Here is a 22745-nt window from a genome sequence, read left to right as displayed (position 1 = left end):
ACCACCTCTCTTTCTCCCCTCTTTCCTCCTATCTGCTTAAACCTTTCCTCATTATTATTATTTTATTTCCTTTCAATTATTTCCATTTCCATTTCTTCCTCTTATTATGTATGTATATAACCACTATCCCATTGTCCCCCCCAGTTTCCACACATGGGATGAATTCTATTCTATTCCAATTCCAACACTAATAAAGTTACAGTCTTTTTAATCTAATAATTTCAACATGGGATCCTGTTTTTCAACCACCAAGATCAGCGGTTCCAACAGCAACGCACCGTCATCCTCCGCCGCCACTACCGCCGCCGTCCACCGCCGGACAACAACAGCCCATGATGGAGGTGGGTCTGATTTTAATTCCCATAAAACCAAAGACACCCACAGTAATATTAATAATAATAACAACAAGAATAAGATGAAGAACAAGGCCACTTCAAGGCGACAAAATGGAGTGATTTCTTGTGGGAAAAGAACTGATTTTGGGTACCTTAAGGATTTTGATCAGAGGTATTCAATTGGGAAGTTATTGGGTCATGGTCAATTTGGGTATACTTATGTTGCTACTGATAAAATTAGTGGAGATCGTGTTGCAGTCAAGAAAATTGATAAAAATAAGGTAATTTTTCTCACTTGTTTCGTTAAAAATCATAAAATTTATGTCTTGTCTTTCTTTGACTTTTTGGTTATTATTAAAATGTATACTGCTGATCATTTGCATAACTTTCTGAGCCCCTAGGGTTTAGATCAAAATTGCAGCAATTGACAAATAAAAATGTGTTGACTTTTAGTCAAAGTCTAGAATTTAGTGGTCTTGAATTGTTCTTTGGGTTATATGGCAGATGATACTTCCGGTTGCGGTTGAGGATGTGAAGCGAGAAGTGAAGATATTGCAAGCGTTAAGCGGTCACGAAAATGTGGTCCAGTTTTACAATGCATATGAAGACGATTCTTACGTGTATATAGCTATGGAGTATGTTCTAAATATTATTCATTCAGTAGTTATGATACATATGTCTTTTGAGTCAAACTCAAAATCACAATCTTGATCTGGTTTTACAACTTTGATTCTTATAAAGTTTGTGACTTTCCCCTTTTAGGTTATGTGAAGGCGGTGAATTACTGGATCGAATCCTATCAAAGTAAGAATTCCCATTATTTTGTAAGATTTATCAAAAGAGAACTATGTTGACTTTTGAGGTCAAACTTTTGGTTTTCTTATGTTGTAGTATTGATTTGTTTTTGCAGAAAAGACAGTCGATACACAGAGAAAGATGCTGCAGTAGTTGTAAGGCAAATGCTTAAAGTGGCAGCTCAGTGTCACTTGCACGGTTTGGTGCATCGTGATATGAAACCAGAGGTACCAACGAATAAAGATTTGTGATTTCCCGGTGATGACAAGTAACTCGTGAAGGTCAATAGTCAACTAAGGCCACACGGGATTTTTCATTAACATGTGTTCATAGGATGATGCTAACTAAGTTTTTCTTTATTTTATTCAGAATTTTCTTTTCAAGTCACCAAAGGTAAATTCACATTTGAAGGCTACCGATTTTGGATTGTCAGACTTCATAAGACCGGGTATGTTCAATATCTTGAATGTCTATGATATATTTTTTTAGTTTTAAGATTTCAAGCTAAAATTACTAGGTCTGTAAACGAACTGAACGTTGAGTGAACTGTTTGACGGGAAGTTTGTTTATTCAATAAACTAACGAACATGAATAAATTTTTTGTTCCTTTAGTTAGACGAACGAATATCAACATATTTTTGTTCGTTCGTTTATGCCAGTTTATGTTCGTTCGTTTAATTGTTCCTGTTCAATCGTTTGTTATGTTAAAGTTAAATGAACGAACATGTCGCGTTTGTTTACAAGCCTAAAAGTTACCTACTGTTACAAATAATCTAATGATATTGATTTAGTTCACCAAGATTCTTTTTTCTTGTTTTATAGTCTCATTAATTGTTTTATTAATTAATGCAGGAAAGAAGTTTACTGATATCGTCGGTAGTGCTTATTACGTCGCTCCCGAGGTGTTAAGGCGTAAATCGGGACCCGAGTCGGATGTATGGAGTATAGGTGTAATTACATACATTCTACTTTGTGGGCGTAGACCCTTTTGGGATAAAACAGAGGACGGGATTTTCAAAGAGGTTATTTCTTTGCATGAAACGTTACATTTGTACATTAATGACACCATTTCTTTCTATAATTGAATAATATTATTTTAATTAATAGGTATTAAGAAACAAGCCTGATTTCCGACGCAAGCCCTGGCCAAGCATAAGCCAAAGTGCTAAAGATTTCGTGCGAAAGTTACTTGTTAAAGATCCGCGTGCGCGACTCACTGCTGCTCAAGCCCTATGTATAATTCTTTTTGTCTTTTATATTTTTTGTTTCGTGTTGTAGTTTTGGCCGATATGTTATTAATTTGTTGGACGTTTGCAGCACACCCGTGGGTTAGAGAAGGTGGAGATGCTTCTGAGATACCTCTTGACATTTCTGTTTTATCAAACATGCGACGGTTTGTGAAATATAGTCGTCTAAAACAGTTTGCTTTACGGGTAAATATTCTTTTTTGGTTAGTTAAGATTATTTTAAAGAAGTGTTACTCAAGCTCGGGATTATGTGACAGGCATTGGCTAGCACTCTTGATGAAGAGGAACTGTCTGATCTCAAAGATCAATTCCATGCCATTGATATAGATAAAAGTGGTGCTATTAGTCTTGAGGAAATGAGACAGGTATGCTGACTTCAAGTTTGTTTATTTCAGTATTTGATCGTGAGGCAGGCGAATAACGTTTATTGTTGCATCCGCTAAATCTTAAAATTTATTATGGTTCTTTATTAGGCCCTTGCTAAAGACCTCCCGTGGAAGATCAAAGAATCTCGTGTTTCAGAGATTCTAGAAGCTGTAAGTGTCCTTTTCAAATAAGATAGCATGTGATTATAATAATCCTATCCATGAAAGTTACTAAGGTAGAGAATCTTTTATAACTATCTCTCATCCAAAAGTATTGATTAAGTGTTCGAACTCAAGTCCGTACTGAAGAAGGGTTGAAATTTCTTTATTAAATTTGGTAGAGATTGTCCGCATGCTTTTAAGCTGGCTTTGGTATCTATCATGCTCCATGTGGTTGTGTTCACACACATCAAAACAACAAACATACCAAGAAAAATCTCATTTGTAGCAGAGCTATTTATAGGGTCTGGGAAGTACGTTTAGGCCCAACGAAATTCCCCTCAAACCCAAGTTTAATGATGACATCCTTTAACGATTATTCCACATGATCCACCTTCGAGTCAACGAGTACGATTTATTGTCTACACAGGGGTAACACTGTAGCCCTGATACCGATTATAGCAAACATGACTAGCCCAAGTCTCGGAAGGTCCAAGTACACATGGGGTTCTATCCCAAGGTTTAGAATGGAAGGCTTACAGGTTGGGTTAAGTCCTAGCGGAGACCTTGACATTTGAGACTAGGGGAATATTGTATCCAGTAAAATCTCACCCATAACAAAGTGTTATCGGTAGGGTGTGGGAAGGATGAAATGCCGGCAAACAATACCTCTATTCCAAGGATAGAGAGGCTTCTTCTAGAGAAACCCTTGACTTTAAAACCATATATGGACGCTTCTCATGGAATCTAAACAACAGAATGCAAAAACTATTATATTAGAAAGCTACCTATGATTGAAAATGGTGAAGAAGTATAATGGTAACAGATAAAACATTATAGAGATACGAAGACAGAAGAAGATAACATTTAAAGGCTATAGGAAAAGCTAAAACAAAATTTATGCCCTTCCTCTAAAAGTCCTTAACCTTAATCCCGTGTCTCTGCGAATCTTGAATATTTATAGTTATTTTATCAAGTAAATATGTTGCTCTCTGTTATTTAAGAAACACGATAATAACTGGGTGATGTTGGACCATGACTTTTATTAAAATACCTAACCGAAAACCCCGCGTTTACAATGTTATGCAAAAGTCAACATATATACATCTAATTTAGGTTGTATATCAGTCAATCTGAATCTAACTCAAATCTCTTCTAATTTGTTGTCACGTAGACACATCATGTTTCATGGTTTTGATGGATATTAATATTATCTGTTTGTGTGATACAGATAGACAGCAACACAGATGGGCTTGTGGATTTCACAGAGTTTGTGGCTGCTACTCTCCATGTTCATCAATTGGAGGAACATAACTCTGTAAAATGGCAACAGTTGTCACAGGCTGCTTTTGAAAAATTTGATGTCGATAGAGACGGCTACATAACTCCTGAAGAACTCAAAATGGTACCCCGTCGTTTCATGTTTTACTTTTACATGCATAGTATTTGTTTTCCATTGACCTTTTCAGGCTGAACAAACTCCTTTCAGATTCAAAACAGTTATGCTAGTATCTTTTGACAAAACTAAAAACCTATGCCAATTTTTAGTTGAAAATTAGTATCTTTTGAGTTTGCATTACCTTTTCAACCCAAAAGGAGCTTCTTTTCAAACTCGAAATTGATACTCGTTTTCTAAGAAATTTAACGCCAGCTTTTTCAGGTCCATCACTTTTAAACTATAAAATTCAATCCAAGCATTACATTTTTCATAAAATTTCAAAATACATGCATAAGTTTTTAGTTTAAAGTTATGCCTTTTGACCTACTCACACGTAAATGTTGACTTTTGCAGCATACGGGTTTGCGGGGCTCGATAGATCCAATTCTAGAGGAGGCTGACGTGGACAAAGATGGGCGGATTAGCTTGCCCGAATTCCGTAGACTGTTAAGAACCGCAAGTAACCTCTCTAGCCCGACTGCACATAAAGGTTTACATAAAAATTAGGTTTTATACAAAAGTCAGAAACAAAAAAAAGATTTCATGTTTTCATGTGTGAATTGGTTTTCTTATTGAGTGGATGATATTTTCCCTTATTCACCAAGATCTCAAAGCAGCCATTTTTTTGAAGAAGGCGTAGGTTGTATGAGGAACATGTGTTATACTACTATGTATGTATGCAAGAACATAGTTTATGTTAGTCTTAAGTTGTTTCTTGTGTGTGTATAGCTGATGTCCTTTTAAGGTTCTTCCTGAGTCATGTAATTTATGGTTTTTAAGCTCTTTATTATGGCGTTCCTTGTGATTTTGAGTCGTTTGATCCGAAGATACCAGTTTTTCTTTACTTCAAGGCTTTGATCAAGTGTTTCTTTCAACTTACAATAACGAGCCTATTAATGAACCAATTGTTTAATGAACTATTAGTGAACCGTTCAGCAGGAAGTTCGTTTATGTTCGTTCATTTAATAAACGAATGAACATGAGCAAAAAAGTCGTATTTACATAAACGAACAAACATAAACACGTGTTTGTGTTTGTTCAAATATGTTTGTTTGTGGTCATTTAAGTGTCTTCATTTATGTTTGTTTATTTTTTCAATTATGTTCGTTAAGTGTTCGTTTTGATTTTAATCTAATGAACATAAAGGAACACGGGCGTATTCATTTTTTAAACGAACATAAACACAAATATTTGTCCGATTAAGTGTTTGAGTTTGCTTAAGTTCAAATGGATGAACACGAACAATGAACACGAATATGCCCTTGTTCGTGCTCATCTTGTATGTTTACATACATAATCCTTATATAGTGTTAAAAGTTGAAGAAGCAAAACTTGACAGAGACAATGAAACCAAATGTGAACACGAGGACATATAAAGTAGGTAAACTCGTAAAAGTCACATGCGATATTTTGAATAAATTAAGTTAAGGGAAAATTCCCAAATTAACCCAAAAGATCAAAAAGAGAAATAAAAAGATCCTAAATTTGTCCACATTCCCAAACTAATCAACTAAATATGTACTGAGCCGACGCTTTGGGAAAATAAACGACGGGATTTTTAAACCAATGAAAAGTTGACATGTGGAAAGCATTTGACACACCAGACGAGATTTTTAAAAATCTCGTGGTTTCCGACCGTATTTTAAACTTAAACCACTTTTTATAAAACAGTCTATCAAGATGGTTTTTTTTATGTTTGTTGTCTGATTAGTTCATATTATATTTTTCTTGAAAGTTGAGTTTTTTTAATTTCGTCTTTCAAGACGCATTTTGATTGAATTTGTTCCAAGAAGTTCATATTCTAAAGTTTCTTTAAGTTTTAAAAGTTTAAATATCGTCTCCATCAATAGGATTTTTGGTATTCCGTCTTAACCGGCAAAGTCTTTTAACATTCCGTCTACTCCAACTATATTTGTAACTAGGTTTTAAATATTTCTTAAAAAAATCAAAATTATGGATTTATGGGTATTTGTGATTAACCAAAACCCATTTCAAATCACCCACCAATTTCATCAAAATTTCAGTAATCACAATCCTTGAAGCTATATAGACTTTAAATCATTAACAATTAAGTGAACGAAATCACACTCACCAGTAACCGTGTTTAACCACAAAATCACACTCCAATTTCACCAAAATCTTAATAATTTGAATCCCAAATTCTCAAAACCTTATCGTTCTAACCTTCCGTTTTATTGTTATTAGTATTCACTTCAGTTCCTAAGATGCATATGAAAGTGTTGTTAACATTCAAGCTGTTGTTGATCGGTGGAGAAGTTGTTAGAAGGAGGTGAGTGGGAGAAAGAACGATAAGGTTTTGAGAATTTGGATTCAAATTATTAAGATTTTGGTGAAATTATAATATGAACGATAAAGTCTTTTAAAAGACTTTTTCGGTCAAGACGGAATACCAAAACTCTATCGGTGGAGACGATATTTAAACTTTTAAAATTTATAAGAAGAAACTTGAGAATATGAACTCCTTGGAACAAATTCAATCAAAATGCGTCTTGAAAGACGAAATTAAAAAAACTCAACTCTCAAGAAAAATATAATATGAACTGATCAGACAACAAACATAAAAAACCCGTCTTGATAGACTGTTTTATAAAAAGTGATTTAAGTTTAAAATACGGTCGGAAATCACGAGATTTTTATTAATCTCGTCTGGTGTGTCAGATGCTTTCCACATGTCAACTTTTCATTGGTTTAAAAATCCCGTCGTTTATTTTCCCAAAGCGTCAGCCCAGTGCATATTTAGTGGGTTAGTTTAGGAATGTAAACAAATTTAAGATTTTTTTATTTTCCTTTCTTCTTTTGGGTTAATTTGAGAATTTTCCCTTAAGTTAATCATCAGGTGTTAACAATCATTTTCTTAAAAAAATTTATGTGAGTTGGCACACGATAGGTAGCTAGAGACAAAGGGTGTCATTTGTCATGAACAACCATAAACATAATTTGGTGGGCCACCCAATTAAAATATTTGATTCAAATCAAAGATTAAAGACAAAGTTTGTTAAAAGTAAGACTTAACTAGAAAACATCTAAAAAAATTGCTAAGATATTCAAAAAGTAAAATCCAAACAACTTATGTATAGAAAATAGAGATGGCAAATGGGTTGGGTTGGGTCGAAACGGGTCATGAGTTGGAACGGGTTAGGGTCGAAACGGGTTAGGGTCGAAACGAGTCACTTAAAAAGGGTTGTTTTGGTTCGGGTCGGAACGGGTTAGGGTCAACAGGTTCGGGTTAGAATGGGTCAAGGTTGGAACGGGTCAAAACGGGTTTTTCAATTCGTTTCAGCACGTAACAGCTCGTTTAAGCGATTTTTCAGTTCGTTTCAGCGCGTAACAGCTCGTTTAAGCAATTTTACAGTTCGTTTCAGCGCGTAACAGCTCGTTTAAGCGATTTTTCAGTTCGTTTCAGCGCGTAACAGCTCGTTTAAGCGATTTTTCAGTTCGTTTCATCACGTAACAGCTCGTTTAAGCGATTTTTCAGTACGTTTCAGCGCGTAACAGCTCGTTTAAGCGATTTTTCAGTACGTTTCAGCGCGTAACAGCTCGTTTAAGCGATTTTTCAGTTCGTTTCAGCGCGTAACAGCTCGTTTAAGCGATTTTTCAGTTCGTTTCATCGCGCAACAGCTCGTTTAAGCGATTTTTCAGTTCGTTTCATCGCGCAACAGCTCGTTTAAGCGATTTTACAGTTCGTTTCAGCCCGTAACAGCTCGTTTAAGTGATTTTACAGTTCGTTTCAGCCCGTAACAGCTCGTTTAAGCGATTTTACAGTTCGTTTCAGCGAGTAACAGCTCGTTTAAGCGATTTTTCAGTTCGTTTCAGCGCGTAACAGCTCGTTTAAGCGATTTTTCAGTTCGTTTCATCGCGTAACAGCTCGTTTAAGCGATTTTTCAGTTCGTTTCATCACGTAACAGCTCGTTTAAGCGATTTTTCAGTTCGTTTCAGCACGTAACAGCTCGTTTAAGCGATTTTTCAGTTCGTTTCAGCACGTAACAGCTTGTTTAAGCTATTTTTCTGTTCGTTTCAGCACGTAACAGCACGTTTAAGTGATTTTTCAGTTCGTTTTAGCATCTAATAGCTCGTTTAAGCGATTTTTTAGTTCGTTTCAGCACTTAACAGCTTGCTTTAGCGACTTTTCAGTTCCTTTCATCACTTAACAGCTTGTTTCAGCATGTTTCTGTTTCGTTGTTGTCGACTTTTCAGTTTCGGTTAATTTGTCGATTTTTTTTTGAACGAGGACAACGGATGAAACGTTTTAGTTTTTTTACATTTTTTTTGTTTTATTTTTTGAGTTATGATTTTTTTGAATATTTTTTGATGGTTTCTATTAAGATCAAAATCCCTCAAAAAAAATTCAAAAAAAACAAATAAAAAATCATAACTCAAAATATAAACGAATAACAAAAAAAGTAAAAAAACTAAAATATTTTCGCCGTTATCCTCGTTCATAAAAAAAAATCCGACAAATTAACCGAAACCGAAATGTTGACGAAAACGAATCAAAAACCTTAATCGACCCGTCTAGTGCGAAAACTCGAAAGAAACCGAAACCCAACCCGTCCAGTGCTAAAACTCGTGTCGGCACGAAAGCTGATCCGAGCCGAAACCTAAACCGATATCGTTGCAATCTAAAACTCGTTTCAACCCAAACATGTCACTTTTCCTTAAGACACTAACCCACATCGACCCATGTAGTTAAATTTGTCAACCCATTTTGACCCAAAAATAAGAATGTGGAATTTCAAGTGACCCATTTTGACCCATTTAATTAAAACCTATGACCCAAATCAACCCATTTGAATTTTAAAACAACCCAAATTGACCCATTTGGAGTGGTTTGGGTCAAGGTTGCCACCCCTAATAGAAAATTACACGAAATGATATTTAAAATACCATTGTAAGTTTGATGATACATGATTAGTTGACTTTTTTTTTAATGTTTGATGTCACATGATTCCAAAGGGTTTACATAGAAAACTCAATTCTGAGACACTAAAAATCTTAAAACCATTACTGTACAACACTAGCTGAATTATTAACTTATACCTATAATTTGCACTGGTTATCCAACTAGTTATGGACTTATGTCTAACCAGTTAATAACATCATACAAGCAACCATTTTCCATCTTTTAAAGTTAAACCTTTGTAAAAAAACAGGCGGGTCTGGTCCTGTGACTGACCATTAGACCCGTTCATCGTTGTCCACCACACCATTTGATGAAGAAGTTTGTCTACTGCTTGAACAACCGCCTTCCGGTTGCTTCCCTTTTTTATCTCCACTTGATAACTCCTGCACATCACTCAAATTTTAATCTTTATATCAAAACATATTTCTCTTCAAAATGAGTCAAAACTATGGTTTTTTACTATTTACCTGACCAGATCTTGACCCCGGGGTTTTAAGCTCTAATACCGTTACCAACTCGCTAGAGTCATCCGGTTTTTCATTATTATTATTATTATTATTATTATTATTATTATTATTATTATTATTATTATTGCTACCCTTAAAAACAATCAGTGGACTTGCTTGAACCATATGAGGTAGGTGCTACATTTGCATATACAGGAATTACTTGATTTGGATATGGCATAAAAGGCGAGGCGGATGTAGGATTACAATTTGTGAAAAAAGGAAACGGGTGCATTGGAATGGGGGCCGTATGGACGGGCAAAGCTACTGGAAATGATGGTGGCAAAACAACTGAAGGATTGATGGCACCCCAAGGAAGCCTACCCCTGACTCTTTGCTGATGATATTCTGCGTTAAGGTTTTCTATATCGGATTTCAATGTTGATTTCTCCTCTCTGAGTTCGTTCTTCTCCTGTGTAAGCTGTTTTAAACAGTTAATTGTATTAAAAGTTAAAACTAGCAAATGCTATTACGATAATTACCTCAGATGATTCTTCAGATAATGCTCTGCATTCGGCTTTTAATCTGTTGACTTCAGTTGTCAGATCCTTTAGCACTTGGATCGTGTCTATAATGATGCTCGCCTTGTCGTTTTTGGGTCTGTCTGGATTTGCACATTGGATTAGTTAACGTCGTTTGTACGATTTGACACTTTTATGGTGGAGCAGGTAATAGTTATAAATTTGGCAAAGTTATTACCAAGAACGTTTCCCAGCTCAATAAACTGCTCGTTTAGTTTGTCTCTCCTCAGTTTTTCATGGTCAGCCTTTTGAACTTTTCTAGCTTCGTTTGCATCTTTTGCTTCGACTTCAGTCATCTCTCCGCTAGGAATCCAATAAGTAACGTGTCACAAGTAGTAATGCATCTAAAAAAGCCATAAAAAAAATATCTCTACAATATGCATCACATTATATTTGCAAGCTCTATAAACATATAAGAGGACTGTTGTGATTACAAATGAAGGATAGATCACATGCATTAAGAATTTAAGAGGTGGATATAAAACAGCATCACGTATGTGTGTTTGCGTGAATAAATGACAAGAAGCAGAGATCAGAGTGATTTATCAATTATCAAAGTCGTATTTAATCAATTAACAGATAGATATTAGCAAACAGAAGGTGACTCCGAATTGATGAAGTCGGTCCGGAAAGTGAAATGCAAACAAACAAACCTTTGATCATTGGGAATATAATGATGTTGTTGTTGATGCAACTCAAGCTTGGGTTTCCACTGATCCATGTAATCCAACGAGCTGAGTGTGGATTAAATTGAAGATTTGTGATTTGTTGCAATTAGCATATAGACAGATGACCAAGAAGATGAAGTTGAAGATGGAGATGGAGGTTAAAGGGAATTGTGTCACAAGGCATTATTAATTAAGGCATTATAATGGCTAGCAAATAGCAAGTAATGGACATGTGCCCACCACGATTCCATTTTGCTGTTGGTGCTACTTTTTTATGTACATTTTTTAAAAAAGTATTATTTTTCCACCAAGATTTTACCGGGTAGAGAATTCGGCCTCTTTGATGGTAGATCTTGGATTAAATCTGGACATGAGATATGCTAGTTTGAAGTAGTGTAGTAAGCTAGATTTATGGTTCGAGAAAAAAATCCCAAAGGAATGGACCTCCTCCTCTCAAGTTAAACCGGAAAAACTACCTGAAGTTTGATCAGCCCGTGTTTTCTGAGTGTTTTTATATCGAGAATTATTGAAGATGAAGAGATGTCAAAGGGACTTCTTATACATTCACAAAACCTAATTTTTTCAGACACATTGGGTATGTTTGGCAAAACTAGCCGGTGACTGGAAGCTAGTAGTTGTAGCGTTTTAGATGTATTTAAGTGTTTGACAGAGTGTCGTCTGGAGCTTTTAATAAAACTAGTTGAGTGTCCGCACGGTGCAGCATAGTGGCACGAAACCTGACATCAACTGCATAATCAGTGCCGGTACATATTCACCTTATGACAGTGCACACATAACCTGCATGTAGACGTGTAATTCGTGCAAAGGCAGCACACGTGTAATCGCTGGCGAAAATCAAGAAGCAGAACTAAAATATACAGTAATTTCAAATAAATAATTTTTTAAACCAACTTGTTTTGATCCGAATCTCGTTCTGGCCCGGCGCTGAATAAATCTAAAACATGTTCTGACCTGACACATTTCAACTCAAAACCATATTGACACAAACCAAACTAAATGAACTCTTTTTGTATCGACTCGTTTCGACCCTAATTTGGTCTTACACATGACCCAAGCTCGCCTAACTCGACTTGTTGTCGATTCTAATCGGTAATAATGTAATATGTTAATTTTTTTAAAGTTAAAGAAGTATACTAATATCATACTCAAATTAAAGAGAATAATGTACTCGTTTTTATGATGTAATCTTTAAAAAAAATATTAACGTGTGAAAATGTTATAACCTCTTAAAAAGTCCTGGGACAGTTGGTTTTGAATAAGTGTTAAATGTGTAACTATTATATAAATTAACAAAAGTTGATGAAAGTTCAAATACCAAACTTGCAAATTTTCAAATATAAAAGCTTGTATCCTTTTCTCAAACTCTAGTAGTAGTAGCGTTCAAATTTGAAGTTTTTTATCTTAACCTAAAATTTTTAGGCTCCTCCAACCAAACACACCTTTTTTATTCGATTTTGAGTATTTTCTTAAAAGCGGGGATATGTTTGGCATGAAGCTTTTTGGAGCTTCTAGCTTTTAAGAGAAAACTCTTACTCAATTTAAAAAATTGTTTGGTTCAAGAAGTTTGAAACTTTTAGGTTAGGAGAAAAAGCTTAAAGTTTAAAGCTTTTACTAGTAGCGTTTAGAAAGATATACAAGCTTTTAGTATTTTAATTTACTTAAATAACCTTCCAAAATAAATACAACACTATTATTGTTTTTAGTTATGCCCATTTTAATAATTTTTTAACATTTTATTATAAGCTTCAATCACTTTGCCGAATATCTAAATCTAAAAAAACTATAGAATAGCTTCAAATCACTAGCTAGCAAACAGTTTTGCCAAACATACCCAATTATAACTTAGAGTTAAGTGCCATTTTAGTACCTGTGGTTTGATCAACTACGCAACTTTAATACTTTTTTTGAATTTTTCGCAACTCGCTACTCCATGTTTAAAAAACTGGTCATTTTAGTACTTTTTTATAACCCCGTTTAATTTGTCCGTTAAGTCAAGGGCATAATGATAACTTTATATATTTTATTTATTTTCTTTTTTCTTTTAAGCTCCTTCCTTTCCTCTTTTAATATCATTCAAACCCTAATCCCATTATCTCACCTCAGATCATTTTAAACAAGCTTCCATGGTGGTTTGCTCATGGGGTTCACAAACCATGAATATAAAGCAAACTGTGCCGAAAATGCAAGACGTCATCAAACGCCCCCGACGCCTTCACACACACATCCCAAAAAATCTTCTTGCAATCCGCCACCACTTGGAGCTGAATCGTATTAAACCCGTAACCATTCATATAAACATTCCGATTCGCCACACCTGACGGCAAACTATGCAACCTAATATGCGTGTTACCAATCGCACCACAGATATTCGGAAGGAACGTAATACCGGCGGCGGAGTATTGGGAAGTGGTGGTGGGTGAGGGTGGTGGGGATGGGATGCGGGGTTTGCGGCGATGGAGATGAAGGAGAGGACGACGGCGATGGTGAAGAATATGAGTGGAACGGCGGAGGTGGTGGTTAGGAGGGAGGATGGGGTGGTGGTGGTGGTGGTGGTGTCGGAGATTAAGGAGGTGGTGCGGTCCAGGTGGTTTTGGAGGTGTAGGAGGTTGGACAACATGATTAGGAACGATTGATCCATTCGTCGTGAAATGTTGAAAGTTGAAACCCTAATTTGATCGCCGGTGAGTGGTGGTGACGGATGAGGGTGGTGGTGGTTAAGAATACAGTGGATGTAAGTTTGGTCTTTGTGGGTTAAGACTTAAGATGATATAAAAAGGATATAACCATTAGGGCTTAAAAGAAAAAAGAAAATAACTAAAGTTAAAAGAAAAAAGAAAATAAATAAAATAACTAAAGTTACTATTACGCCCTTGAATTAACGGATAAATTAAACGGGGTTACGAAAAGTACTAAAATAGCCAATTTTTAAAACATGAAATTGCCAGTTGCAAAAAATTCAAAAGTACTAAAATTGCGTGGTTGGCCAAATGTACTGGAAACCCATAAATCACCTGCAATTAGAAATCCCAAACACCACTTAAACTTGTAAAAAGTGAAGTTTTTACCCCACCAAGAAAAGGGTTTCTTCAAAGGTGTTGTTTCATTTCCGATATCAATGGCGGTTTGGTTCAATTAAAGAAAAGATCTTCATTGAAGTTGCAGTGACAGCCTTCAAGGGATGGATGAATGAAGATAGCAACGTATAACGTGAATGGGCTGAGGCCTCGAATCTCTCAGTACGGCTCCCTTCGTAAACTCCTCGACTCTCTCCATTCCGACATCATCTGCCTCCAGGTCTCTTCTCCATTCATCTCTTCCCAATTTTACCTTTAGCCTTTAATAATAATAACAATTTCTTTTTTTACTTAATATCATTTAGGAAACCAAATTGTCTAGGCAAGAATTAAGAGCTGACGTGGTTTCAGCAGATGGGTATGAGTCATTCTTCTCTTGCACTCGTTCCCTTGAAAAAGGCCGCACGGGTTATTCCGGTATGCACACAAGGTGTTTGTTAAATTGCCCCAATGAAACCTACTTCATTAATTCAGTTATTTCTCTAGTTTTTCTACATTTGAAGTTATTTGTTTTCTGGGATCATGTTTAAACAGGTGTTGTAACATTTTGTAAAGTGCAATCTGCGTTTTCAAGCAATGAAGTTGCACTGCCAGTTGATGCTGAGGAAGGGTTCACTGGTGTTCTAGAGAATTCTAGAGGATTTGCAGCCACAAAACACGATTCTTTGGTGCGTGCGGAAGGGCTTGAAGGGTTTGATCGAGACGAGCTTCTTAAAATTGATAGCGAGGGGCGTTGTATCATCACTGATCATGGTCATTTTGGTGAGTGGTATATGCCTGTTGGTTATTATAACCGATGTTTTTCGAACAATATATAATAAGATCACAAGTCGTAAAACTGAAATATTGCAGTTCTTTTTAACATTTATGGACCTCGAGCCGCATGTGATGATGCAGAACGGATTGAATTCAAGCTTTCATTCTACAAGATACTGCAAGTAATCTTTTTTCTTCACATCGACTATTAATATTAAGTATTTTTTATATAATTTCTTCTTTATTATTTGTTTTTGGTGTTTTGTTATAGAAACGATGGGAGGCCCTTATGCTTAAAGGAAGAATAATAATCGTTGTTGGTGATTTTAACATTGCACCTTGTTCTATAGATAGGTGTGATGCAGGGCCAGATTTTGAAAATAACGAGTAAGCTTCTAAGTTCTAACAAGCCTATTAAGCAATAATTATATTTTACCTTTAACATTTAAAGTTTTATATTGAATATTACTAGGTTTAGAAGCTGGTTTAGATCTTTACTAGTGGAACGTGGGGGCGTGTTCTTTGATGTATTCAGAGCAAAACATCCTGAAAGGTGCAACATAAATCATAATTTGTGTTTTTATTAAATACTGTTTATAACATATTATTACTTCTAATCATTTATAGAACAGAAGCGTATACGTGTTGGTCCACAAACACAGGTGGGGAGATATTCAATTTTGGGTCAAGGATTGACCATATTATAACTGCTGGATCATGCTTACATGAAAATGTAGATATGAAAGATCATAACTTTTTTACATGCCAAATTAAAAATTGCGACATATTAACACAGTTTAAACGCTGCAAACCGGGGACCATGCAAAGGTAACTTTCTTACATAGGATCAAACATTTGACTTGTGGGTTTAACTTTGTTGGATTCAAGTTTTGTTCTTTCTTATTGGAATATAATCAAATTTATTACTTTTGTACCTTCAGTTACAAATGGAAAGGAGAGAAAAATACTAAGATGGAGGGTTCAGATCACGCCCCGGTTTTTATGAGTTTAAACGAGATTCCTGATATTCAACAACATAATACTCCATCTTTATCAACTAGATATTGTCCTCAGGTTCGAGGATGTCAGCAAACTCTTGGTAGTATATATATTATATTTATATATTTTATTTGGATTTAAATAAACACATGCGCACACTATTTCTTGGATGTTTTACAGACCCGTATACGGTTTTGCAGTGTCAATGTTATCAAGAAGGCAATCAACAGACGAAACCAGAGTTCTTGATGAACAGGTTAAAGTACAAAACCATGAGATAGGCGATAAAAGTCCCGTTTTCGACTCGACAGCAACAAAGAAAAAGTTAAAAAAAAGTCAATCATCACAGCTTTCACTTAAGTCCTTTTTTCACAGTTGTTCAACAGTGAATAAAGATGTTAAGAGCATGACTGCTGAGTTGTCAGTTAACCATACAAGTAATTGGGTTGATGGGTCTGAAACTGATATTATGAAGTCCAATATAAGTCAACCTGATGAGTGTCCAAGTGCATCGGATACTTGTAATTCTTCTCAAACTGATAATAGTCAAAGTCGAAGTGCTCAATTAGAGTGGCAAAGAATTCAACAAATGATGCAGGGTAGTATTCCTGTGTGCAAGGGTCATGGAGAGCAATGTGTTTCTCGGGTTGTGAAGAAAGCGGGACCCACTTGTGGTCGCCGTTTTTATGTTTGTGCTCGTGCAGAGGTATATTTTGTGGTTTTGTAAATGGTGTGTTTATGTTTATTACATATGTGTTTTGGTTTGGCTTATATGAGAAACTTTACTTTGCAGGGGCCAGCATCAAATCCTGAAGCAAATTGTGGTTACTTTAAGTGGGCTGATTCAAGATCTAAGCGCAAACAGGGCTAGTGATCTTATCTCTTAGTGGTCTGTTTGCTATGCTTCCTCTCATCGTCTGTTATCTAATTTTTATCAATACACTGCTCAGAGCTGGTAATTTGTGAAATAGAAGTTAAACTGTTAAAAGTTTCATGAGCTTTCTGTAGGCCAAAACCAAGCTTATTGGTTTTGAAACAAAAACTGAACTAGTAAAATTGGAGACTTGAGCAAACCAACCAAAACCGCTAGGCGTAGTCCTCATATGCTGTCATTGTTCATCTCGTTTGTTAGTTTTATTCTAGAAATAGTCATAATTGTTTTAACTTTTAAGTGTTGGTATCAAAAGTGTTTTCTTTCTTTGCATTCACTTTATATATATATATATATATATATCATTTAAGAAAGGAAAAAAAAAAGAATGACTAGGTTTTCGATCATTTGTGTAACACTTTATGTTGACTAGTTATCCTGTACAACACACCAGTTGATTTGTTTTATCGATGTTTTCTGCAAAATGTATAAAAGGAAAAAATATGTATTTTTGTAGAGAGTAAGCGGATAATTTGTGATTTGTGAAAAAGATTGAAATAATCTGAATTAAACTTTTACGATATTTGGCTCGGATTGATTCCTTGCGTTCTTTGAACATGGCCCGGTCCTCTGGTGGTAGATGTGAGAGGTCTTTCTCGATAAACTTAAAATCTATTATCGTGTATTTGTTTTTGTTTTCCACTCGTGCGTTTTTTGTTAGATGAGAGAAGTTTAGAAATTTATCTCCCAAGCTTTCAAAGTGTGCCTTCACCTTGGGACTCATGTAGATGTAGTTTTAGACAAGGAGGTTCCCCGGGCTCTTGCCTCCTGGGCGGGCAAGGTTGGTCCTTCGGTCATCAAGATTTAAGTCGTCATCGAACTCGTTCAACTTTATATGGGAGCTAGCATCCGATGTTGCTTGAGACGAATTTTGTTCATTCATACCAGATGTTGTCTTGGACCATTTAGACGCTCAAGCGGCCTTCACTGGTAGTACAAGATACTTTGTTGAATTCTAAAGGAGATTCCAATCTTCTATCATTGTAAAAGGGCGAGATTTTTTTGGCTCTATTTGTAGTCGCAAACTCATCACTTCACCATCTCTCGAGGTTCTTTTGGTTTGACGCACTTATCTTTTTTCTGTGTGTTTTTTCACTTAGAGGTGGTTGGTTGTGTTTGAGTAAACTTCTCGGGTAATGCTTGGGTTTTGGGTATATGAATTATGACATTTGGAATTAGAAGAGGATGTCGGGTGGATGTGCGTGGGGTTGGCACTATCGGTTGATACATCACATAGTTGGTGTGTTGGTTGTAAATATAGGGGTTGTTTCTTTCCGCTTCATATCTTGCTAATCTTTTAAATTGAAAAAAAAAATCAATTTCATATTTTGTTTAGTTATATATATATAGTTTTAAATTAATTTGGCCATTTGGGTACACACTTCTTAATTTATAAAAAACAGGGAAAATCCCAAAGTGGCCCTTTTTCTGAGAGAGAAAATCAAAATAACTCAACTTTTTTTTAAAATTCGGAAATAACCCTTCAAATCTCGTCTGGAAAGCCACATTGGGAATTGAATGATTTGAATCTCGTCGGCTCCGTCCAAATTTGAAGTATCTCGTCTTTCTAGGCCAAATTCTAGGAAACTCCGTCTGCTTAGTTCATTTTTTGAAAAAATTTTCTTATCCTTTTCTTTAACACTAACTTTCTCGCTCTTCTCACCTCTCTCTTCCCTTTTCTCTCCACCATCCTCCTTCAAAAACCTCAAACCATGTAAACTGGTTTGGACACGGGTAACATTTGAACCGTTTCCGGCGAGCACAAATCACAAAGCCTCGATAAATCCGTCCATTGGCTTCGATTTGTTCTCGTCGAAAACGGTTCAAACGTCAACGGAGCCTAATCCGGTTTACATGGTTGGAGGTTTATTTTTAAGATGGTGAAGATGATTGTTGGAGAGAAAATGAGAAGAGAGAGATGAGAGGAGAAAGAGAGAGATGTGTTAGAAAATGACCAAAAAAATCTAAAAAATGGATGAAGCAGACGAGATTTTTTAAAATTTGACCTGGAAAGATAAGATTACTTAAAATTTGAACGGAGCCGACGATATTCAAATCATTTTGAATCTCTTCGAATTGATTCCCAATGTGACGCCCAGACGAGATTTGATGGGTTATTTTCGGATTTTAAGAAATAATTGGATTATTTAATTTACTCTCTCCTTTTCACTTTGGGAATTTTCCAAAAAAAAAAAAAAAGAAAAAAAAAAGTAGTCCATTATTAATTTACCAACGACATTTTGTCCTTAGCTGCAACCGTGGGTCACCATTTATCTTGATGACTCAGTCAGTCCAGTCCATCAATAAAAGGCTCCAATCTATGAATTAGATAGTGAAGCTATGTATGGCTGGCTCTCTATCTGCAATGCTCTGTTCCACCTTCTTCTCTTTCTCTTGACCTGAAAACTTGGAACAAAATCATCAAGAAACAAGCAGCCGAAGGCAACACCAAGGATGCTTTCCATTCATACCAACAAATGCAACAACAATCAATCATTCACCCCAGATAACTTCACATACCCTGTACTACTCAAAGCACTCTCTAGTCACTCCAATCATCAACCCGGATTAACCCTCCATGGCCAGATAGCAAAAACCACATGCTGGTCCAGACTTCACTTCTCAACATGTATGCTTCTGTTAACAAACTACACGATGCTCGTAAAGTGTTTGATAATATGCAAATCAAAGATACTATTGCTTGGAACTCCATCTTGGATGCATATGTTTCATTTAAGAATATGGATGCTGCTATTCAACTTTTTAGATTAATGCCTAAGAGGGATCTTTATTCGTTTAATATAATCTTGTCTGGGTTTGCGGAAACAGGTGATGTGGTTTCTGCGCGTAAGGTGTTCGATGAAATGCCTCAAAGAAGTATCGTGTCTTGGAACGCTATGATTTTGGCTTGTGGGAGGTACGGAGATGTTAAGGGTGCGCGTAAGGTGTTTGATGAAATGCCTGAACGAAATATTGTGTCGTGGAACACATTACTTGGTGTTTATTTGAATAACGGGTTGTTTGATGAGGTTGTTCTGCTTTTTGACACCATGAAAGCGGAGGAGAAAACTGTAGTTCCAGATTACCTTACGGTAACAACCGCATTATCTGCTTGTGCTGGATTAGGGTTACTAGAAAAAGGCTGTGAAATTCATGTATACGCGCTTGAATTAGGGCTCGTTTCGAGTGTTCATGTAATCACTTCTTTGATAGACATGTATGCCAAATGTGGATGTGCAAACAGTTTCTTGTGTGTGTTTTACAAGTCTAAAGCACGAGACATTTTCTGTTGGAATGCGTTAATATCTGGACTCGCTCTTCATGGATACGGTGTTGCGGCCCTCAAGATGTTTGATGACATGCTTCAAAGAACAAAGCCTGATGATATAACCTTCATAGCTTTGCTTAGTGCATGCAGCCATTCAGGGCTGATAAAAGAGGGTCAAACCCTTTTTGAATCTATGGAAACCGAGTATGGTGTGACTCGCAAAATGGAGCATTATGGGTGCATTGTTGACCTTCTGGCTCGAGCCGGTTTTCTTGAAAGTGCGTATATGATCATTGACACGATGCCATTTAGGCCAGGGAGGTCTGTTTTGGGTGCATTGCTTAGTGCTTGTGTGAATTATAGGGATCTGGAGATTGGAGAGAAAGTTGTGAAGATACTACTAAAGTTTGATGGTTTAAATGATGGAGACTATATGCTGGTGTCGAATTTGTATGCGTCGTGTGATCATTGGGATGAAGCGTATCGTTGGAGAGCAATGATGAATGATTCAGGGGTTGTGAAGACTGCAGGACTGAGTTCAATAGAGGTTGGTAATAGGGTACATAGATTTTTGGCTGGGAATATGCATTAATGGAACATAGAGATATTTTTAACCTTTTGTAATTATACATTGTTAGTGCATTCATAAACTATAAGTATAAAACACTATCTTTATGATAATAAATCATAAAGATAAGAATATGTGATGAAAAATATTAGTTACAAATTATTTCATAGTCTGTACATAGTCTATCCTTCGACCTCATAAAACATAAAGCCTTGCGAAAACGAAAAGAAAAAAGATTGGTTAATCTACAAGCTATAAACTCAAGGTTGATGCAACAACATATGTAGCCTTGAGATGAACACATTACAATAATTAAAATATAGATATCACAAAAGTGCATAAATCCCTATGGTTAACTATTGGTTGAACAATAATCAACACACAATGTTAAGGACATAACACAATCAACACAGTCGATTTTACGGACGTGTCATGTATTGATCGCATATTCGCATCATAGTCAGACGACGTCACGGCCATTGTCGTGGTCCAACTGTAACCGTGGATTAATTGTCCAACCACTAGACATATATTTCTCATAAACGAATCATGCTTCATATGTGCAGTCAAGATTAAATACCAAAAAATGCAAGATAGATATATGCCAAAGCATATATGATTAAAAAGATCAGTCAACAAAGTCTTATTTTTAACCATTTTTGAGGAACTATTTTCTCAAGAACAAGTCAAAGATTATATATAAAATTGCTAATTTTTTGGATCATAAATTATTGGAAGTTCTCTTAAGAAAATAGTAGTTCACATGTATTTAAATAAAAGGGATGGGTTTAATCAAATAGACAAGTGAACATTTTGGGAATAAAACAATTTTTATATCAATTTTTACTTGTTTTAAGCATATATCTTTTTGTGCGAGACATTAACCAATCACATGTTTAAAAGTCTCTCTCACTCATTTTTTAAAGAGTCTTCTTACATTAATTTTAAAAAACTTTTATAAATCTAACACGAAACAATGTTCTCTCAAGTAACCTTCTATATTATTCATTTATTTGAGAGATCAAGATCTAAAAGTTTAATACCAAGTTAGAGAATAATGAAGGTGATCACTATCTAGATTAGTGAGACTATAGATATGTGATCAGTTTCTTGAAACTTGGAAGATTATGGTGTTTCCTTTCACATTGTTATAAGGCAAGAAGTTGTGGTGATTTTTGTCATCTTAAAAAGAAGTTTGTATGCGGTGACCTCTACCGATTCTAAGAGAATCGGAGAATAATAGTTAAAAATAAATTTTATGAACGCACACCTCTTTAAATACCACCTATTTTCACTTTGTGTTTTCAATCACATTTGATAAAATTGAAATAATATAGAGAAAATTAGCATGACCAATGAATTGTAGTGACCCTGAAGTCACGATAATTAGCACCTGAGATAATGCTAGATTCTAATGGTTTTGTTGAATGACAACAAGACTTGTTTACCTATGATGACGGGGGTAGCCCAAGGAAATAATAAAATGGCTGAAACACTTTAACGTTAAAAGGGTTAAAAGGTTAAAAGCTTCGTTTCCCGCCCAAACTTATGTAAACAAGTACCCACGTGCTACAGTACGATGTCAAATCACTGTTCTCCTCTGACCAAAGTACATACTCAGATAAAGTATTATTATTTTAAGCTATGGACCAGCGGTCCAAGCCTTCCCGCCCATAAAGGTCAACTCTCTATGCAAACAAGAGGCTAACTAATTTAGTTAACTGGACTAAAAGGCTTAGATCTTCTTCATATATATAGATAACTTAGCCTTAAACATAAACACAACAAGATCTGGGCAGATAACACCATCTCTCAAATCTTCTCTTCTTCCTTGAAAAATATGCTCTTAGCTTATTTCTTTCTTACTTCAATAACTTCATAGCTTCACCAAAAACATCATCCTAAAACCGATTCCAAACATCACGGTTTTTGATCTTCGGTGAGCTATAACAACAAACAACTAACTAGTGAACCTCCTTCTACGTTTTGCAAACGTAGAGGGACACCACGACCTGCGTTAGGCTAACCTGAACCCTTGAAGCCTCTTAGCCTAACCAGTCCATTCACTATCATTGGTCTTATCTTTGTTGTAGCAACAAGTTGGCGCTCACCGTGGGGCTACGCCGCTTACTTTATCATAAAGACCAGTAGTGTAGTTCCATCACCATGTCAG

The 22745-nt window shown here is 35.8% G+C and overlaps 4 protein-coding genes across 4 annotated transcripts; 3 read left to right on the top strand and 1 right to left on the bottom strand.

Annotated features, from left to right (window-relative positions):
- Positions 1 to 211: 211 nt before the first annotated feature.
- LOC143622296 (calcium-dependent protein kinase 28-like) lies at positions 212 to 5126 on the top strand. The gene is made up of 12 exons (XM_077093483.1): positions 212 to 616; positions 840 to 970; positions 1098 to 1139; positions 1246 to 1357; positions 1500 to 1578; positions 1983 to 2152; positions 2238 to 2364; positions 2448 to 2563; positions 2635 to 2742; positions 2851 to 2913; positions 4133 to 4306; positions 4694 to 5126. The coding sequence occupies exons 1-12, from the start codon at positions 227 to 229 to the stop codon at positions 4844 to 4846; spliced, it is 1665 nt and encodes a 554-aa protein (XP_076949598.1). The 5' UTR covers positions 212 to 226; the 3' UTR covers positions 4847 to 5126.
- Positions 5127 to 9535: 4409 nt separating this feature from the next.
- LOC143622245 (transcription factor bHLH121-like) lies at positions 9536 to 11085 on the bottom strand. The gene is made up of 6 exons (XM_077093439.1): positions 10937 to 11085; positions 10465 to 10583; positions 10249 to 10387; positions 9872 to 10187; positions 9728 to 9804; positions 9536 to 9643 (listed from the first exon to the last, which is right to left on the bottom strand). The coding sequence occupies exons 1-6, from the start codon at positions 11006 to 11008 to the stop codon at positions 9536 to 9538; spliced, it is 831 nt and encodes a 276-aa protein (XP_076949554.1). The 5' UTR covers positions 11009 to 11085.
- A 3057-nt stretch (positions 11086 to 14142) lies between these two features.
- Positions 14143 to 16985, top strand: LOC143622244 (DNA-(apurinic or apyrimidinic site) endonuclease 2-like). Its single transcript, XM_077093438.1, has 10 exons — positions 14143 to 14270; positions 14356 to 14467; positions 14585 to 14812; positions 14903 to 14988; positions 15078 to 15193; positions 15279 to 15359; positions 15434 to 15634; positions 15748 to 15905; positions 16006 to 16511; positions 16599 to 16985. Exons 1-10 carry the CDS (start codon positions 14163 to 14165, stop codon positions 16674 to 16676), a joined length of 1674 nt encoding a protein of 557 aa, XP_076949553.1. The 5' UTR covers positions 14143 to 14162; the 3' UTR covers positions 16677 to 16985.
- A 2378-nt stretch (positions 16986 to 19363) lies between these two features.
- Positions 19364 to 20596, top strand: LOC143622221 (pentatricopeptide repeat-containing protein At5g56310-like). Its single transcript, XM_077093421.1, has one exon. It carries the CDS (start codon positions 19364 to 19366, stop codon positions 20594 to 20596), a length of 1233 nt encoding a protein of 410 aa, XP_076949536.1.
- The last annotated feature ends 2149 nt before the right edge of the window (positions 20597 to 22745 follow it).

The sequence above is a fragment of the Bidens hawaiensis genome, unplaced genomic scaffold (assembly GCF_021521415.1).
Source record: "Bidens hawaiensis isolate Kalapana, Puna unplaced genomic scaffold, B.hawaiensis_p1.1 tig00003115_1, whole genome shotgun sequence".
NCBI lineage: Eukaryota > Viridiplantae > Streptophyta > Magnoliopsida > Asterales > Asteraceae > Bidens > Bidens hawaiensis.
Note: the sequence above shows the minus strand (reverse complement) of the source record. Positions and strands in the feature narration are given on the sequence as shown.

What these genes read in the sequence shown, in the direction of transcription:
- LOC143622296 (XM_077093483.1), top strand. Translation starts at nt 227, where the DNA reads ATGGGATCCTGTTTTTCAACCACCAAGATCAGCGGTTCCAACAGCAAC. An exon ending in AGGACGGGATTTTCAAAGAG is followed by an intron (nt 2,153 to 2,237) that starts GTTATTTCTTTG and finishes TTTAATTAATAG; the next exon opens with GTATTAAGAAACAAGCCTGA. An exon ending in CTCCTGAAGAACTCAAAATG is followed by an intron (nt 4,307 to 4,693) that starts GTACCCCGTCGT and finishes TGACTTTTGCAG; the next exon opens with CATACGGGTTTGCGGGGCTC.
- LOC143622245 (XM_077093439.1), bottom strand. Translation starts at nt 11,008, where the DNA reads ATGGATCAGTGGAAACCCAAGCTTGAGTTGCATCAACAACAACATCAT. An exon ending in TATCTGAAGAATCATCTGAG is followed by an intron (nt 10,188 to 10,248) that starts GTAATTATCGTA and finishes TGTTTAAAACAG; the next exon opens with CTTACACAGGAGAAGAACGA. An exon ending in TGGTTCAAGCAAGTCCACTG is followed by an intron (nt 9,805 to 9,871) that starts ATTGTTTTTAAG and finishes ATAATAATAATA; the next exon opens with ATAATGAAAAACCGGATGAC.
- LOC143622244 (XM_077093438.1), top strand. Translation starts at nt 14,163, where the DNA reads ATGAAGATAGCAACGTATAACGTGAATGGGCTGAGGCCTCGAATCTCT. An exon ending in AGGATGTCAGCAAACTCTTG is followed by an intron (nt 15,906 to 16,005) that starts GTAGTATATATA and finishes ACGGTTTTGCAG; the next exon opens with TGTCAATGTTATCAAGAAGG. An exon ending in ATGTTTGTGCTCGTGCAGAG is followed by an intron (nt 16,512 to 16,598) that starts GTATATTTTGTG and finishes TTTACTTTGCAG; the next exon opens with GGGCCAGCATCAAATCCTGA.
- LOC143622221 (XM_077093421.1), top strand. Translation starts at nt 19,364, where the DNA reads ATGTATGCTTCTGTTAACAAACTACACGATGCTCGTAAAGTGTTTGAT.